This window comes from Notolepis coatsorum, assembly GCF_963971535.1.
Source record: "Notolepis coatsorum genome assembly, chromosome: 5".
Lineage (NCBI taxonomy): Eukaryota > Metazoa > Chordata > Actinopteri > Aulopiformes > Paralepididae > Notolepis > Notolepis coatsorum.
In genome coordinates, this window is record NC_140169.1 from 13,131,525 (window position 1) to 13,150,051 (window position 18,527).

The 18,527-nt window shown below is 42.4% G+C and overlaps 1 protein-coding gene across 1 annotated transcript in view; it reads left to right on the top strand.

Annotated features, from left to right (window-relative positions):
* Positions 1 to 18,527, top strand: part of LOC311229006 (cystathionine beta-synthase-like) — an 88,584-nt gene that overhangs the window by 25,797 nt on the left and 44,260 nt on the right. Inside the window, exons 3-5 of the mRNA XM_084314996.1 lie at positions 2,977 to 3,083; positions 14,896 to 15,030; positions 16,883 to 16,962. Of these exons, the coding sequence (XP_084171122.1) occupies positions 2,977 to 3,083; positions 14,896 to 15,030; positions 16,883 to 16,962 (322 nt within the window). The remainder of the gene's footprint in view (positions 1 to 2,976; positions 3,084 to 14,895; positions 15,031 to 16,882; positions 16,963 to 18,527) is intronic.

An 18,527-nucleotide genomic window follows, 5' to 3' on the forward strand; every position in this document is an offset into this window, starting at 1 on the left:
AATTAGACACATATCTTAATCAAATTACTCTCCCTAAACTTACGGAGGAAGACGCTAAACAGTTAGAAGTACCGATCACATTAGAAGAACTCAAGAAGGCCATATCCGGAATGAAAAACGGCAAAGCTCCGGGAATTGACGGTATCCCATCAGAAATGTACATTTCTTGCTGGGACATATTTGGACCCTTATTACTAAATATGATCTTATACTCAGTCAAAGAGGGAAGCTTCATTGAACACCAAAATACCGCACTCATTTCAGTTCTTCACAAAAAAGACAAAGACCCCACTGAGTGCGGTAGTTACCGTCCTTTAAGCCTCCTCGGAACCGATGTCAAACTGTACTCTAAGATATTAGCCATCAGATTGCAAAAGCATATGACGTCTTTAGTTCATCCGGACCAAACAGGCTTCATAAAAGGTCGCCTGATCAATGATAACATAAGGCGAATACTGCACGTACTAGATACAGACAAAGAGGACATCACACCTAAGGCGATACTATCCCTGGATGCTATGAAAGCATTTGACAGGTTGGAATGGTCGTTTCTATGGGCAGTATTGGAAAGGATGGGGTTAGGAAAAGGTTTCATTGATATGATTAAAGTACTATACAAGGACCCATCGGCCAGGATTACAACAGGCACATTCATCTCCGATATCTTTCCGGTATCACGCTCAGCCAGACAAGGTTGCCCTCTTAGTCCCGGACTATTCGATCTATCATTAGAACCTTTAGCACAATTTATAAGACAATCCCAACACATAGAACCAATAGTAATCAAGGGCACACATCATAAAATTAGTTTATATGCGGACGACGTAATATTGTTCATGCAAAACCCCAACAACACATTGCCGCTTATACTCAAGTTGATAGAGAACTTTGGTGATTTATCGGGATTTAAAATAAATTGGCCTAAGTCGGCTTTTCTTCCTCTTAACACCAGTGCAAAAAAAGAGACAACCCTCCCAGGTGCGATACCCATGGTCAAACATTTCAGATGCTTGGGTGTGGAAATATTTCCCACCATAAGACAAACGGTGAAGCACAATTACACAAAAATACAGAACAAAATCAAAGACGACCTGGACAGGTGGGCAAAACTTAAAAACTCAGTACAGGCAAGGGTATCAATAGTTAAGATGGATGTATTACCAAGAATCAATTTCTTCAGCTCAATGCTTCCGTTACCTCCTCCAGAGGGCTACTGGAAAAGATTACAAACCTCCACATACAAATTTATTTGGAATAACAAACCACCTCGCATAAAAAGATCCACCGCACAGAGAAATAAAGCAGACGGTGGCATGGCAGTCCCAGATTTTTTACAATATTTTAATGCCTTCACATTAAGACCATTGAAGAAGATATGGTTTGACCCCGAGGCTTTGGTATCTTGGAGAAAATTAGAAGAAAACATAGTAGCCCCACAGAGATTGAAAGACATAGCATACACTAAACTTTCAATCAAGCATTGTGAGCGAGAATTTGGCCCAATAATTACCCATGCAATCAGGACATGGCGGGAAACGCAAAGGAAATTTCCTAACCCTCAAGTATGGCATAATCACACTCCCATATTCAATAACAATGCTCTCTTAATGGGAAAACGACCTATAAGATTCCCTATATGGGAAGAGAGAGGCATACACTCATTAGGGGATATTTTTAATAACAAGGGCCTCTGTAGTTATGTCGAAATATGCATAAAGTTTAACCTCACCGAGTCCACATGGCTTTTTTACATACAGTTACGACTTTGTATGAGATCTCACGGTGTTCCATTACACATACCAATTGAACACCACAGATACCACAAATTTTTCTATGAAAGAGATACATTGGGAGGTTTTGTATCAGGTTTTTATTATCAATTACTAACGTCCTCGTATGAAACCCTTCAACTAGACAATGTCTGGAGGAGGGATATACCAGACCTGGAAAATGACTTTGATTGGCAAGGAGCCTGGGCAAATGTCCGACTTACATCAAGGAACCCGGATCATCAACAAATCAATCTGAACTATATTCACAGGACATACTTGACTCCTATAAGGCTGTGCAAAATGGGGCTTATACAAGACTCCAAATGCTCCCAATGTACAAATGGGGACGAAGGAACATTTATGCACATGTATTGGGACTGCCCACCAGTTAAGGCATTCTGGAAAGATGTGTCCCAACAATTATCAATACTCGTATTTTGGAATATACCTGTACACCCCGCGGTATTGCTATTGAATGATGTTTTTGAGTTTGCAGTGAATCCACAACTAAAAAGATTGGTTTTATCGGGTATCACAGTAGCTAAAAAACTGATCGCATCACGTTGGTTTCAACCGGAAAAAATGTGCCGGAAAGTGTGGTTTCTTACATATCTCGATGTGATATATCAAGAAATATCTACAGCAAGAATTCTGGGGCTCAATGAATCCAAAATGTCAATGTGGTTAGAAGTGGTGGAGAGAATAAAAGCTAGCCTATAATGGTAGTGTCTGGTTAGGAGTGAGGGATAATGGAGGTACTATCCAAGAGGGGGTCCGGGAGGGGGGGGTTTGAGCTGGAGCATATGTGTGTAGGGTTTTAGAAAATAGGTATTAGGGGTATATTATATACTAACATTTATATAATTGTAACTTCGCTGGATATACACTGTATACGGTTAAAATGTTATTATTGACTATTTTTGTTTTATCCTGTTTCTGTACTTGCATATATTTTAACCACCTTTACTGAAAGTTTCATTATACATTGTGTGTTGAGTACTGACTTTTAATAAGTTTTGTTTTGCAATAATAAAAAAAATTAAAAAAAAAAAAAAAAAAGTACTTGAAAGTCATTGAATTTCATTTTGCAATGTCTGTGGGAACCCTGTATTAAAGGGAAAGTTCCGATCTTTTTATATTATGAGAGAGAGAGACCCTTGTTGATTCATGGTCTTTTGATTGACAGTCATGTTGTGTCTTCCAGCACCAAGCCTCCCAACATTCTGCCCAACATCCTCCGCAGGATCGGAGACACTCCTCTGGTCCGAATGAACAAGATCAACAAGGCTTTCGGACTCAAGTGTGAGCTCTGTGAGTAAATGATACATTTACATTCAGTCATTTAGCTCAACGCTTTTATCCGAAGGTCAGCAGGAAGGCAACAACTCTTTCAGCTGAGTGACAATGTTCATCAAACAGTGTTGAAACTTGGGTGCTGCAGTGTTGCGTGCATAGTAGTAGAGACATATTAGTATAGCAGGTAATAATATAGACAAGGAAGATGAATTGGTGGAAGAGTGCATGATAGTAGAAGACGGTAAGACTGAATTACATTCATAATCACCATTACACACACACACACACACACACACACACACACATTGGTTTTACTGTACTTGTGAGGTCACTGTATTGACTTTGTGTGCATTCATCACCTAGTCCCTCACCCTCTCCTAATAACCACACTTGGCAACCTGACACAAATTCTAACGCTGACCCGTAACCTTAACCCACCTTAACCCTTGACCCAACAGCTCAGTCCTCACTAGAACTCAAGATGTTAAGGGGGCGGCCTGTTCAAGGGTCCGTTATCGCATGTATAGAAAAACCGACTGAAACACTGAGCACACATGAAGCATATCCAATACACGTGTGTGTGTGTGTGCAACTGGACACACTGTCACCTGAGATAACTCAGTCTGCCCTTGTGTGTGTAAGAGTGATTTACACATCCTGAACAGGTGTTGTGCGGCTCGTAGACGGCATGATGTAAACAGTAGGGCAGCGGTTCTCAAACTACGGTGGGGGCATTGGCAACAACAACAACAAACGAAAAATTCAAGATAAAAACCGACGAGCCCAACTCGGATTGAGTTTTCCGCCAGGCAGCTGTGTGTATTTGCCATGTCTCTGCCCTTCATCATCGGAGGCCGACACAGTATTCCAATACACATCTCACTACATCCTGCGCAGGTATAATCATGGGAGGGATTAACCTGGACACGCGCAACGGATAGGTTTGTTGTCAGAAGCGCGGAGAGAGAGAAGAAGCGCAGATTTCCCCTGGCACAGCTGGCAGACATCTTTGACCCCCTCAATGCGTTGAATCTGGGACTACAAGGTCGGGACACGGACCTGTTTGGACTCGCAGAAAGGATAATCGGCAGAGATGTTGGGGTATTTACTCTGCTCGATGGCTTTTTGGAGGAACAGAATGTTGCCAAAAATTATTTGAAGCCCATCATCTGTAGCCACATAGAAGGACTCATTGAACACATTCGCACAGACAGGTATCACGTAGCTCTCTCCCGGTCCTCTCTCTCCCACTGTGTGACTATAGGGAGCACAGAGAGGGAGCACAGACGGGTATCACGTAGCTCTCTCCTGGTCTTCTCTCCCACTGTGTGACTATAGGGTGTATTTTGTCTCAACTAAGTGAACTGTTAAGCGACGAGTCGGGGGAAAACCAATGAAAGACCTGGCTGTTCGGGTCGGTTTATGCAAAATAAGTGTATCGGAGTGAAAACAAGAAGCGGGGGGGGGGGGGGGGGTGGGGGGGGGGGGTACGGAGCGGTGACTGGTATAGGGTGACGCCAGGCTGAATGGTGACCCGTCATGTGATTTGGGTGGCGGTCAAGGTCTTAAGGTCTGAAGCCTGAGTAGAACTGAGAGGGAGCGGAGGGGTGGTTCACGGTTGGGGGGGGGGGGGGGGGGTAAAATAGCTCCAGTAAATAGCTCGGGTTGGTGCTTCCTGTGCTGTGCCATGCTGAGTTCAGAGAGGTTGTTGGGTTCAACACGGTCACAGACATCAATTTAAGGCTTTTTTCTATTAAAATAATGCCTTTTTTTTTTTTTACACTTGTTGAAAGTCCCACGGCTTAACCCTTAGGGGTCACGCTGGAGCTTTGAACCCGTCGGCGGACAACAAAAGAAATTAGAATCCCTCTTAAATGCTCAAAAAGGACATCTTTTCAGAAATCGATAAAAATAGAAAAATTGCCATTTCTAGTGCTTTGACATGTAAGGTATACGTCCCCCAACTTGCTAAACCTAATACGAATTGTAAATACGTTTAATTCTTGCTAGATGGCATGATTGTAATAATCTCCATTTGCGATAAGAACTACAATCGCGTCACGAAACGCACATACATGGACGCGCGCACACACACAATAGCGGCGTGTGCGCTGTGAATAGGTGTTACACTTACACCCCCGCAGAGGCGTGAGACTGGTATCAGAGCCTACCCCCCCATCCAAATTCTAAACATAATAATGTATGAATTATCTGTTGCAATAATATCCACGGGACTCGACTTTTTGCAGTCGTTTCTCCTCTCCTGCGTGAGGAGTCTGAGGACATTCGCGGACATTCTCTCAGATAAAAAAAAAAAAAGCTTACATACACATACACACACTCTCGCTCTCTCTCAATTCAAATGGGCTTTATTTAACATTAACTACTGTATGGCAGAGTGCGTCTGTGTATACGAGGTATGAATGATCACTGGCTGTGTGACGAGTTTGCTCATCCGCGCTGTCGCGCTATATAAATCCAAGTCATTATTATTATTATTATTATTAAACACGGACCGCTTTAGTTGACAAAATTACATACATTTCGGGTCATTTCATAATAGCAGTGTGGACCAGCTCTGTAACCAGCTCTGTAACAAGTACAACGCATCTCGCTAGTTGACAGCTTATGCATGCACCCGCGCTGTAGTAAACACGGTGCTTTAGTTGACAGCGTTCGATGCGCTTTGTGAAGGAAAGATGACGTCGCCTCTCTCTCTCTCTCTCTCTCTCTCCCTCTCCCTCTCTCTCTCTCTCTCTCTCTCTCTCTCTGTCTGTCTGTCTGTCTGTCTGTCTGTCTGTCTGTCTGTCTGTCTGTCTGTCTGTCTGTCTGTCTGTCTGTCTGTCTGTCTGTCTGAGAACCCAGGTTGCTTTCTAACCTATATATATCTCTCTCCCTCTCTCTCTCCCTCTCTCTATCTATATCTCCCTATCTCCCTCTCTCTCCCTCCATCTCTCCTCTGTATCTCCCTCTCTGAGACTACTCCCGGTCTGAGTCATGTAAATCACAAATCATGTAAAACCCAGATTCGGCTCAAACAAGGGACTAAACACGTTTCGCAATTATGCCACAACAATGTGGAACGCCCTACCCAAAGCTGTAAAGGAATGTAAATCACTACCCACCTTCAAAAACACTCTCAAAGAACACCTACGGGAGACTGCAATTCAAAACTGGCCCCTACAAATGTCCTAACCCAGTTGTACAATAAAGACCAAGCATGGCTATTCCAATGTACAGCCCCACCCAACCCCACCCCACCTACCCAACCTCCTCCAATGTACAGTTTCCATGTCAAATGTATGTCAGTACTCCAATGTACAGTGTCCCCCCCCCCCTACCCAACCCCCCCACCTCCAATGTACAGCCCCACCCCACCTACCCAACCTCCCCCAATGCACAGTTTCTATGGCAAATTTGTAATGACTGTACCAGAATGTTTGATAGGACATTGATTGAAAACTATCGTCTCAAATTTTACAATTGATGGCTTATTTTGAAGGTATGAATCTGTAATTTTATATTATGTAACAAAAAAAAGGGGGAAATTCTCAGGAGGAGGAGCTATTTAGGTTAGACTATTTGTTGGGGTGTTGCTAATTGGGCAATTCAGTTAATTCTCCTCAGATCATTCATGATGGAACATAACGTGATGAAATCATGATATTGTGATACACAATTATATCTGAATTGGTAATAACAAGCACATAACTCGCATTTCTCAAAATATCTGATATATTGGAGGCTGTCGTGTCACAAGTGTTAATAATCTGGTAGATCCTGATGCCCATTTGGCCCAGTGCAGTTTCTAACAACCCACATGTCTGTTTCCATCAAGGCAGCCTACCTTCTGTAAGAGAATCGGCTGGGTTTTCATGGAAAAGCCATCCATTCTGGCTGCTCAGTCCTGATCCAGCTATAAAGACCACAACATATCTAAAGGCTCACTGTGCATTACACCTCATAGTCCACTGTCCATGTGCCTGACATTTAAGGTGTGTATGTGTGTGTGTTTTGTGTGTGTGTGTGTGTGTGTGTGTGTGTGTGTGTGTGTGTGTGTGTGTGTGTGTGTGTGTGTGTGTGTGTGTGTGTGTGTTTTCAAAATATATATCATTTGAATATTCATATAATATGTACACTTAAGTAAACACATTTAGATGGTAAATCAGACTACAGCTTTGCTATTATGAAACGAAATGTAAAATATTGTAATGTAATGTATCAACAAGCTTAACAAAATAACTAATACTGTCTCATTCGCTAAATGCATCATGTAAAAGAGTTCAGTTTTATCAAAAGCCTTCTCACTATCTTTTTTTACCCCAGGAGGTGAAGAAATTCAAGCTATTGCGATGCTATAGCAATATAATAGTGCTAGCAATTGTTTTATCATTATAATACTTTTTAAACCGATGTAATACAGTTCTTAGCATAGCTATTGTGTTATTTTGTTAGATGATAGTTTACTTTCTCAGAAATCTAACATTAGCTACTAGCTAGGCTTAGTCTATTCAAAATCATTAGATGTCTGTGGGGGGCGTATTACCCCAAAACAGGAGAGGCATCTTCCCTCAAAGGTCCTATTCTTACACTTTCATGGATGACAGTATGTCGGTTAGTATGTTGGGAGTTGGATGTGTGTCTGAAATCTTATACACCAGAAGGTCTTACAAGAGGGTACTACCAAAGTCTGTCTAGAGAGAAGATGGTTCACTCTGCTTCATTGTTGATAACAGGGACTAACAAGATGAACAAGATCTGTGCCCTATCTCTTTGAATGGGGAGTACTCCATATTTAGTGATAGAAAAATGCCTTTTCCCCCAAAGTAGACCAGCTTCTATGCATGCGCCACCTTCCTTGTGTGATATTCTATTCCAGTTGTCTTTGGTCTTGTTTTCTCTAGTTATGATCATGTTATTAGTGTGTGTGTGTAAAAAAACTAATAATATAATTATTATAAATGTCGCTCTCTCTCTCTCTCTCTCTCTCTTGAAATCTACAGTTACACATTTAGTATGTATTTAGTGAGGTAAATGAGTACAAGACATGTTTCACAGACACACACACACACACATACACACACACACATACACAGACAGACACACACACACATTTACATTTACACATTTACACATTACATTTACATCTAGTCTAGTTTGCTTATTTTTTTTTGATATGGTACAGTACTGTAGATACAGACACAGACACACACACACACAGAAACACACACAGGCTAGGCCTCCTGCTGGGTCCATTCACTGGAATAACAAAGGAATGACTGGGCCTTTGCTCAGGTGTGAAATGGTGCTAGTGACAATGATCACATTGAATTCTGGGAGTGTAGTTCTCTCATCAGATAGCTGAATGAACTTGGATCTAGTTCAAAGTCCTATACTGAAAAGGTGTTAGGATTTTACCAGAATGTTTGATAGGACATTGATTGAAAACTATCGTCTCAAATTTGACAATTGATGGCTTATTTTGAAGGTATGAATCTGTAATTTTATATTATGTAACAAAAGAAAAGGGGGAAATTCTCAGGAGGAGGAGCTATTTAGGTTAGACTTCTAAGGGTTAAAGGCCAACTTGCAGGTTAAACCCTACTCTTCAATTATGGGTAGTTTACATCATTGGTATCTATTTTCATTATTTATTTTTTTCCATTTGACGCCGGAAATTCCACCCAGAAAGGGTTAAAAACGTCCACGCACGAATAACATGTATGGAGCAAGCTTATCAGACGCTATCAGTGCCGTGACGTCACTACCGGTAACTTATGCCTTATCCCCGTCCGGGTCATAGTACCGCTGGCTATATGCATGCATTAAAGCATTCCGTCTCCAGACGGATTTCCGTCAATTTGATTGGGGAGATCCGTCCATTTGATTCGCAGTCTGACGGAATTGGCTACCTGGTATAATATGATTTGTAGATGCATACAGATTGAAACAAAATTGAGCCAATCAGAGGCGCCAAATATGGAAAAGGGCTTTTTTTCCCTATCGCGCCAAGCAGTCATCATCACTCAGCGACTCGAGAGACAGGATATTACGCTGCTCACTCCGGAGGCTCGCTCCGCGGTTGCAGCTGCAGGCTATTGGGCGAGTGACAATTGCGAGGTCTGAGAAGTTTGTCCGCCACATGGCAGGGTAACAAAATAGTCATGTAAAATAATTAAAAACTGCGGTGTGTTTTGGTTTTACGAGTCGCCTTTTTTGCAGCCTCACGCGTCAACTGCTTGTTTACCAACGTCACAGCCACCACGCTGCTTGCACTCGGCTCGCTGCTATATACCGATTAGCTAACGTTAGCTTAATAGCGTCGGTTAAATGGAAGGAGTAAGCCGGCCACTAAAAAGAGAACCCACCGCGGGTTTCTCAGATGAAAAGGATCAGCGGGACCACCTAACAAAAAGTTTCGAGAGGAGAGGACATTTGAAGAGACTGGCTAGGCAGCGCTACTGGGGGCTGTAGTGGTGAGTTAACTTGTTCCGTGTGCCGCAACAATGTCAAAAAGAAAAACAGAACAACACGTTTGTCATTGTCGTGTTACTTCACAGTACAATATGTGAGTCCCCTACTGTGGTTGTGAGTATACGTTTATTAGCTTAACTCCGTAGCAACATCACACAGGTGTATCTATAGACAGTCTCCTCCCCACTGTATATATTCTCTCCCCACCGTATGTATATTTCTCTCCCACCACCCCCTCCTAATGTACAGTCTCCTCCCCATCATATGCATATAATCTCTCTTAGGATCTATGGGTAACGGTACTGTATATTTTCACCCACCCACCCACCCCCTCCTAATGTACAGTCTCCTCCCCATCATATGTATCATCTCTGTCAGCATCTATGGGTAACATTACTGTATATTTGCATATCGTATATGTCACAAATGTAACAGTACTATATACCTGTAGTATGTCCCTATGCCATAAATGTCATGATGTCAATGTCATGCATGTCATAAATGTCACTATGAATTGAAAATGGGGGACCCTGATGATGTAAACAAGACAAACGTCTTTCTCTGGTCTGCATCCCCTTAACAATTGTGTGTATTGAGCCATACTGTATTGTACCCATTCTGCAATCGGTTAAATATTGATTGATTGTTATAACGGATTGCAGAATGGGTACAATACAGTACAGCTCAATACACACAATTGTCAAGGGGTTGCAGACCAGAGAAAGACTTTCCTCTTGTTTACATCAGGGTCCCCCATTTTCAATTCATCATAACATATATGACATACATGACATACAGATAGATAATACTGCTACATCTATACATTTATGACGTACCAGATTTACAAATACAGTATTGTTTGTGATACAATAAGAGTCTAAAAAAGAGAGCATATACATTTGACGAAGAAACTGTACATTGGAGGAGGTTGGGTGGAGGGGGGGGGGACTGTACATTGGAGGTGGTTGGGGAGGGAAGGGTTGGGTAGGCGGGGTGGGGGGGTAACTGTACATTGGATTATCGACGAAACCGAAACAAGTAGGCTCCCTTAAAACGCCAACGCTATTAAAAAGAAATACAGTGGAGGTTAAAATAAGAATATGACTTGGCCTGAAAAAAATTTCAGTCAGGAGATTTTTTTTTGCTTTAATCCCTGGCTATATGGCTCTGGCTAACGTTACCCCGCTAACGTTAGCATTATGTCTACTGTCGTGAACCATTTTAAATCGGGGCATGTAAAAGAGTTTTGGGAATGAGTAAAATGTGCAGGTCCTCTTCTCAGACCTGTGGGGCAAAGCACTGCACACGCATCATGCCGGCTAGCAAGCTACACGTCACGGCATGTTGATACGATAGTAGCCCCTCGGGTAGCACTCGGTGCATCAGTCACGAAACGGGGTACCACGATAGCTATTAGCTAACTAACGTTAACGTTACAAGCTCAAACACCTTATAACTACTACTATTGTCGTGTCCATAAGTTCCTTGGCAGAATACTTCGTTTGTGAGGACAAAGGTATACAAAGAGGAGAGAACCATTTTAAATCAGGGCATGTTAGGAGTTTCGAGAATGCTGGCTACCAAGCTAGCTAACTTAGCTACTAACATTATATACACAATATGTACAACGACACAATGATTTACATTATTACAAATATGGTAACGTGATTGTGGCTTTTACAAATAGTGGTTAGCTTTAGAGATAAATGGCTATGATCACGGAGCACTAGTGTTATGTGAAACAGATAATAGATACTCGGCTAGTAGTAGCAAGAAGGCTCTGCTTCCTGCCACTACCTGCCTGTGATTCTCAGAGCCCCTGCTGCCCTGTACCGGGTGTGACGTCATCATTAAGATGACACACGCACGTTATGAACCATGGATTAAAATATCCACGTGCGTGGTGGTTGTGGTTGGGTCGACAAAATGTTTGATTAAAAACGCTAAAACTGGGTCAATTTCGATAAAAAATGTTTCCCTCTTCATGAAAGTCACCGTTGGCCTAGTCACATTGTTTATTGAACAAAAATACAACATGCAAGTGGGCCTTTAATGGGACAAAGGCCTCTGAGCACTTGCATGGGTTTAACCACGTGGCCAGGCTTATTCTGCTCTGACGAGTTTCACAGCCGGTTTATGTGTTTTTGGGGGGATTTGTGCCATTCTCTTGCGTTGGTGCGTGTGCGTGGAAAGGTTTCGTGCATCATTGTGTGTGTGTGTCGGGGGGGGGGGGGGGTTGCACATGCACGTATATACGTGCGTGTGTGTGTCTGTGTGAGTGACAGAATGAGAGCGTGTGAGAATTTCTGGACCTGTGAACGACACCACCCCCACCCCCCTCCTCCCCACACACACACATACACACCTGACTTTACCAAATCGGCTCATGTCAGCTCAGTCATTTCACATGATCCTCTGAGCTTGGTCAACTTTTGCTGTACTGGCTGCTGTTGCAAAGTATAGTTTGGACCGATTGTCCAGGGATTTACTTCAAATCTTTTGTCTCAAATTTGAGGATCATAAGTTTGGGTTATAAGTCCGTGGCCGACGTTAAATCATTTATGTAGTATGGGTGATACATAGATCAGAGCAGTTTGTATGGACAATAATAATCAAACACGCTGAAACTCACCGCAGCTTCCTCGTAGCGATGGGGGATGCTACTGGAGCAAAAAGATCGTTATTATGGGATGTCGATCTTGTTGGTCCAGTTCCAGGTTGTATAATACTATATACGTCCAAATCATGTTGTTTATCGAGTTATTGGCAACGGATCGCTCACTTCCGGTTTTGGCACCTTGCCGATCGGCCACCAGATGGCGGTCTTGCACCGTTGGAGAGTTGAGAGGAGCTCTACAGCACCCGTCAAGTCTCCGTGGGTGAAATATGATTGCCATGACAGATTTTTGAAATATTGATCTCAAAGACTCTGTACGACGTCATTGGCAGATTACGCATGGCGAGGAATGACGTCTAAACACGTCATTGGCGATTAAAGGGTTAAAATGTGATATCGGATTTATTTTTTTAATTTTAAATTTTTTACATTTCTATAACCTTTATTTACCCAGGCAAGCAAGTAAGAACAAATTCTGATTTTACTTATTATCAAAAGTATGCATAATGTTGTGTTAATTCCACAACAAGAGATATATATAGTCAAGTTAGACCGCGCTCACAAGTTCTCACACTGGGTGCTGTAATCCCATAAAGTTCAGTATATCAAAGCAGGGTAGCCGGACCAGCACTCTCAGTTTCAATGTTTTTTAATGGCAGCCTGAATCAAAAGCAGACATGTTTCGGACAATGTCCTTCTTCAGTGGTATGGCTAGCACTGGAAATACATTCAAGGTGATGGTTAAATACACCTGGCAGGTAATTGACACGGCAGGAAATGACAGGAAATGACATCACAACGCAGGTGTGCCTGTGCAATATGACTAAATGAATGACCTATCAAAATAGAGTCCAATCATAATTTATACATATATATAGATATATCTATATCTAACACCAATCAATATTATAAACAATACAATACGAAACGAAACAAAATTACCAGAAACTTGATAACATATAACATGCCCATTAATTTATAGGGCTAATTGAGCCACTTTACATAATTAATTAATTTCAAATTATCCATTGGGCATCTTTGTGAAGCATGCCTCTAGTTTGGCAACAAACAACAACTTAAATCAGACCAGAAATAACAATGTAGGAGTAAGGAGGTTAAAGGAAACAAGTTAAAACGTTTTCTTCATTCATTCCTCTAGGCTCGATGCAATTGAACAGGTGGATATAATAACATTCACGTTGCAACAGCAGCTTGTGTCTGTCTCCACCTCGCGCTGGCCTGAGTACTAACTCCAGTCCCATATATCTGAGATCATTGACGGTATGTTTACACTTAGAGAAATGTCGAGCTACCGACGACTTGACATCTGATTTCCTCACAGCACATTTGTGTTCACTTATTCTTGATTTAAAGGCTCTCGTTGTTTTGCCCACATAAGAAAAATTGCAAGGACATTTGAGCAAATACACCAGATTGGACGAATTACACGTAATCCGTCCTTTGACTGGGATATTTTTCCCCGTTTTTGGATGTGCGAAAAATTTATCTTTAATCATACCCTGGCACTGTACACAGGATTGGCAGGGAAAATTCCCATCTGGGATGTTGGACATAAAATGAGAAGGTTTCCTTAAGAGCAAATCAGTTTTGACTAGGAGATTAGATAAATTCGCTTGTCTCTTGTAAAAATAGTTAGGCGAATGCTGAAACGCTGTCCCTATAAGAGGGTCGGACTGCAGAATATGCCAATGTTTATTGACAATACTCCGTGTGTCTCTCGTAATAGGGCTGTAAGTAGACACAAAAGATACTTTGTCAGGTTTATCTTCTTTCTTTCTGGGGGTAAACAACGTGGCCCTATCAATATGCTTAGTTTTATTCAAGGCTTTGAGTGGCAAATCGGCACTGTATCCTCTCTCGTGGAAACTGCCACGGAGAACCTTTGCTTGTGCAATAAATGTATAGTCAGTATCACATTCTCTTATAGCGAAGTATTTGGCTATAAGGAAGACTGTTCTTCAAGGCTGGGGCAGTTTCCACGAGAGAGGATACAGTGCCGATGAATGAAGAAAACGTTTTAACTTGTTTCCTTTAACCTCCTTACTCCTACATTGTTATTTCTGGTCTGATTTAAGTTGTTGTTTGTTGCCAAACTAGAGGCATGCTTCACAAAGATGCACAATGGATAATTTGAAATTAATTAATTACGTAAAGTGGCTCAATTAGCCCTATAAATTAATGGGCATGTTATATGTTATCAAGTTTCTGGTAATTTTGTTTTGTTTCGTTTTGTATTGTATTGTTTATAATATTGATTGGTGTTAGATATAGATATATCTATATATATGTATAAATTATGATTGGACTCTATTTTGATAGGTTATTCATTTAGTCATATTGCACAGGCACACCTGCGTTGTGACAACAAGAGATATGTAATGTTATTACCTGAAATTATTCTGTTTTTTTGGGGGGGGGGGGGGGGGGGGGGCCCTGCATATATCGGTATCGGAAATTAAGAGTTGGACAATATCGGTATATCGGTATCGGTAAAAAAGCCTATCGAGCATCCCTGAATAGTGATACAAAATGACGTATTACAGACTGCTATACTAGATCTGCATGGGACATTGAAAAACGCCAATATAAACACTGCGATAGTCACTAATGACTGCTTCCCCCCATGTGAACCACTTTCTGTGTGTGTGTGTGTATGCCCCTGCGTGCCTGTGTGTATTCCTGTGTGTATGCCTGTGTGTGTGCCCGCGTCCACAGTGGCCAAGTGTGAGTTCTTCAATGCCGGGGGCAGCGTGAAGGACCGGATCGCCTTGCGGATGGTGGAGGACGCGGAGAGAGCTGGGTTTCTCAAACCAGGAGACACCATCATAGAACCCACCTCTGGCAACACAGGTACTTTCAGAGTCTCAGAGGAATATGAAACGCGGCAGAAACGTAGCTCCTTTTAGCTCCGTACGCCGAGGGGTGAGTCGTGACTCACCTAAACGCTGAGTTCGGTCAGCCTCGTCAGATGTCTGCCTCGTTAGCTGTCTGCCTTGTTAGCTGTCTGCCTCGTTAGCTGTCTGCCTTGTTAGCTGTCTGCCTTGTTAGCTGTCTGCCTCGTTAGCTGTCTGCCTCGTTAGCTGTCAAGTCGGCTTTATTTTTATTTTTTTATCCACCTTTTCTCCTTATTTTCTATTTTTCTCTCATCCCAATTTCGTGTTTCCAATTCTCCCCTCCCCTGTCTTGAACGTTGCTCGCATATGCCCCCCACTGGTCGGTTGTAGGGAGGATAGAAGCCTTGCATCACGTGTCCCCTCCGATACACGAGGAGGCAGCCTGTCACATCTTTTCACCTGCCAGCGCGGTGAAACGTGTGGGAGGCTCACACTACCCCCGCCATTTTCCTGTCTCTGCTGTGCAGGCGCTCCAACCGACCTGTAGGAGTCGCTGTCCAGATTACCACCCATCGACTTCCACCCGCTAACTCTGCCAATTGAGTTAGTATGACGGCCGGCCCAAGCCGGAGGCAACGCCGACAGCCGAATTCGAACCCGGTGTCTCTTGCGTTGGTGACGAGCGCAATGTCCGCTGCGCCACCCAGCTGCCCTAAGTCAGCTTTATTTTTATAGCACATTTACAAGGACTAAAAGCCAACCAAAGTGCTTTACAAGTAGGACATGGTAAAACACATACAATGCAGTAACAAGTGAAGTAAAATACACTAAAATTACAGAAAAAAGTATTGTACACTTAAGAAAACAAGAGCAATATAAAAGAGACGCAAAAAGAAAAAGTCCAGAGTAACAGCAAACGTAGTGTACAAGTGGCAGGCTAACTCTGGTCAATTTAAAAGCCTCTAGGCTCTGGGCAGATCTTATGTGGGGGAGGCTGTTCCAGAGCCGAGGGGCAGCAGCAGCGAAGGCTCTGTCTCCCCTGGTTTTGAGCCTGGTCCTGGGCACCTACAGGCTCCAGCAGCAGCTGGTCAGCAGACCTTAGGGCTCTGGATGGGGTGTGGTGGTGCAGGAGCTCAGCCAGGCATAATGGAGCCAGCCCATGTAGTGCTTTAAAAACAGTCGGCAATCATTTTAAATCAATGCGGAAACGGAAACGGCCAGTGGAGTGAAGCCAGGACTGGTGTAATGTGGTCATGTTTTTTGGTACCAGTGAGAAGACGGGCAGCCGCATTTTGGACTAATTGTAGGCGACAGCCTTGTTAGAGGTCTGCCTCGCTATCACAATAGACAGCCCCATCAATAAAGTCGACCCCAGGGGAAAAAGGTACATATTACATTATGTTATAGCCATAAATAATGTATTTACATATTGTATAAAAAAAAGTAACATGTGTACATATTACAAATAAATACAGATATTAGATATTCCAATTTTATTTATATTTTTCAGAAAACCTTTAGGTTCTTCTGCTGGGGATGGAACCCTAACGTTATGTCTGTAGGTCTTAAACTAACCTCTACTCGCCCGCAACTGCAATGATTGTTGGTTCAACTCCTGGTTGCAGCGTTTGTTTTGGAATTTTGCAGATACAATACGTAAATATATTACTTATATATAATAACATAACGTACATTATGTACCATTTTTCCTGTGATCCATTAGTACTTAATTTAGGTTTTGTGAGACCATGTTGCAACAGAACAGAGCTTTACAAAGACATTCGCTACACACACACCACACACCACACACACACCACACACAGCTAGTTGCGTAATTGTAATCATGTCCACCTCTTCTTCTCCCTGAGGTATTGGTCTGGCCCTGGCGTCTGCAGTCAAAGGCTATCGCTGCATCATCGTCATGCCAGAGAAGATGAGCATGGAGAAGGTGAGACGACTACTATCATACCGTCATCCATGTTAATGATGAGTTTTATCAACGTCAGTTCAGCCCTTTCACTACCACACTACAGAAGGTTAACCTTTCACTACCACACTACAGAAGGTTAACCTTTCACTACCACACTACAGAAGGTTAACCTTTCACTACCACACTACAGAAGGTTAACCTTTCACTACCACACTACAGAAGGTTAACCTTTCACTACCACACTACAGAAGGTTAACCTTTCACTACCACACTACAGAAGGTTAACCTTTCACTACCACACTACAGAAGGTTAACCTTTCACTACCACACTACAGAAGGTTAACCTTTCACTACCACACTACAGAAGGTTAACCTTTCACTACCACACTACAGAAGGTTAACCTTTCACTACCACACTACAGAAGGTTAACCTTTCACTACCACACTACAGAAGGTTAACCTTTCACTACCACACTACAGAAGGTTAACCTTTCACTACCACACTACAGAAGGTTAACCTCTCACTACCACACTACAGAAGGTTAACCTTTCACTACCACACTACAGAAGGTTAACCTTTCACTACCACACTACAGAAGGTTAACCTTTCACTACCACACTACAGAAGGTTAACCTTTCACTACCACACTACAGAAGGTTAACCTTTCACTACCACACTACAGAAGGTTAACCTTTCACTACCACACTACAGAAGGTTAACCTTTCACTACCACACTACAGAAGGTTAACCTTTTCACTACCACACTACAGAAGGTTAACCTCTCACTACCACACTACAGAAGGTTAACCTCTCACTACCACACTACAGAAGGTTAACCTCTCACTACCACACTACAGAAGGTTAACCTCTCACTACCACACTACAGAAGGTTAACCTTTCACTACCACACTACAGAAGGTTAACCTTTTCACTACCACACTACATAAGGTTAACCTCTCACTACCACACTACAGAAGGTTAACCTTTCACTACCACACTACAGAAGGTTAACCTTTCACTACCACACTACAGAAGGTTAACCTCTCACTACCACACTACAGAAGGTTAACCTCTCACTACCACACTACAGAAGGTTAACCTCTCACTACCACACTACAGAAGGTTAACCTTTTCACTACCACACTACAGAAGGTTAACCTCTCACTACCACACTACAGAAGGTTAACCCTTCACTACAGAAGGTTAACCTTTCACTGCCACACGACAAATGGGTTAACCCTTTCACTACCACACTACAGAAGGTTAACCTCTCACTACCACACTACAGAAGGTTAACCTTTTCACTACCACACTACAGAAGGTTAACCTTTCACTACCACACTACAGAAGGTTAACCTTTCACTACCACACTACAGAAGGTTAACCTCTCACTACCACACTACAGAAGGTTAACCTTTCACTACCACACTACAGAAGGTTAACCTTTCACTACCACACTACAGAAGGTTAACCTTTCACTACCACACTACAGAAGGTTAACCTTTTCACTACCACACTACAGAAGGTTAACCTTTCACTACCACACTACAGAAGGTTAACCTCTCACTACCACACTACAGAA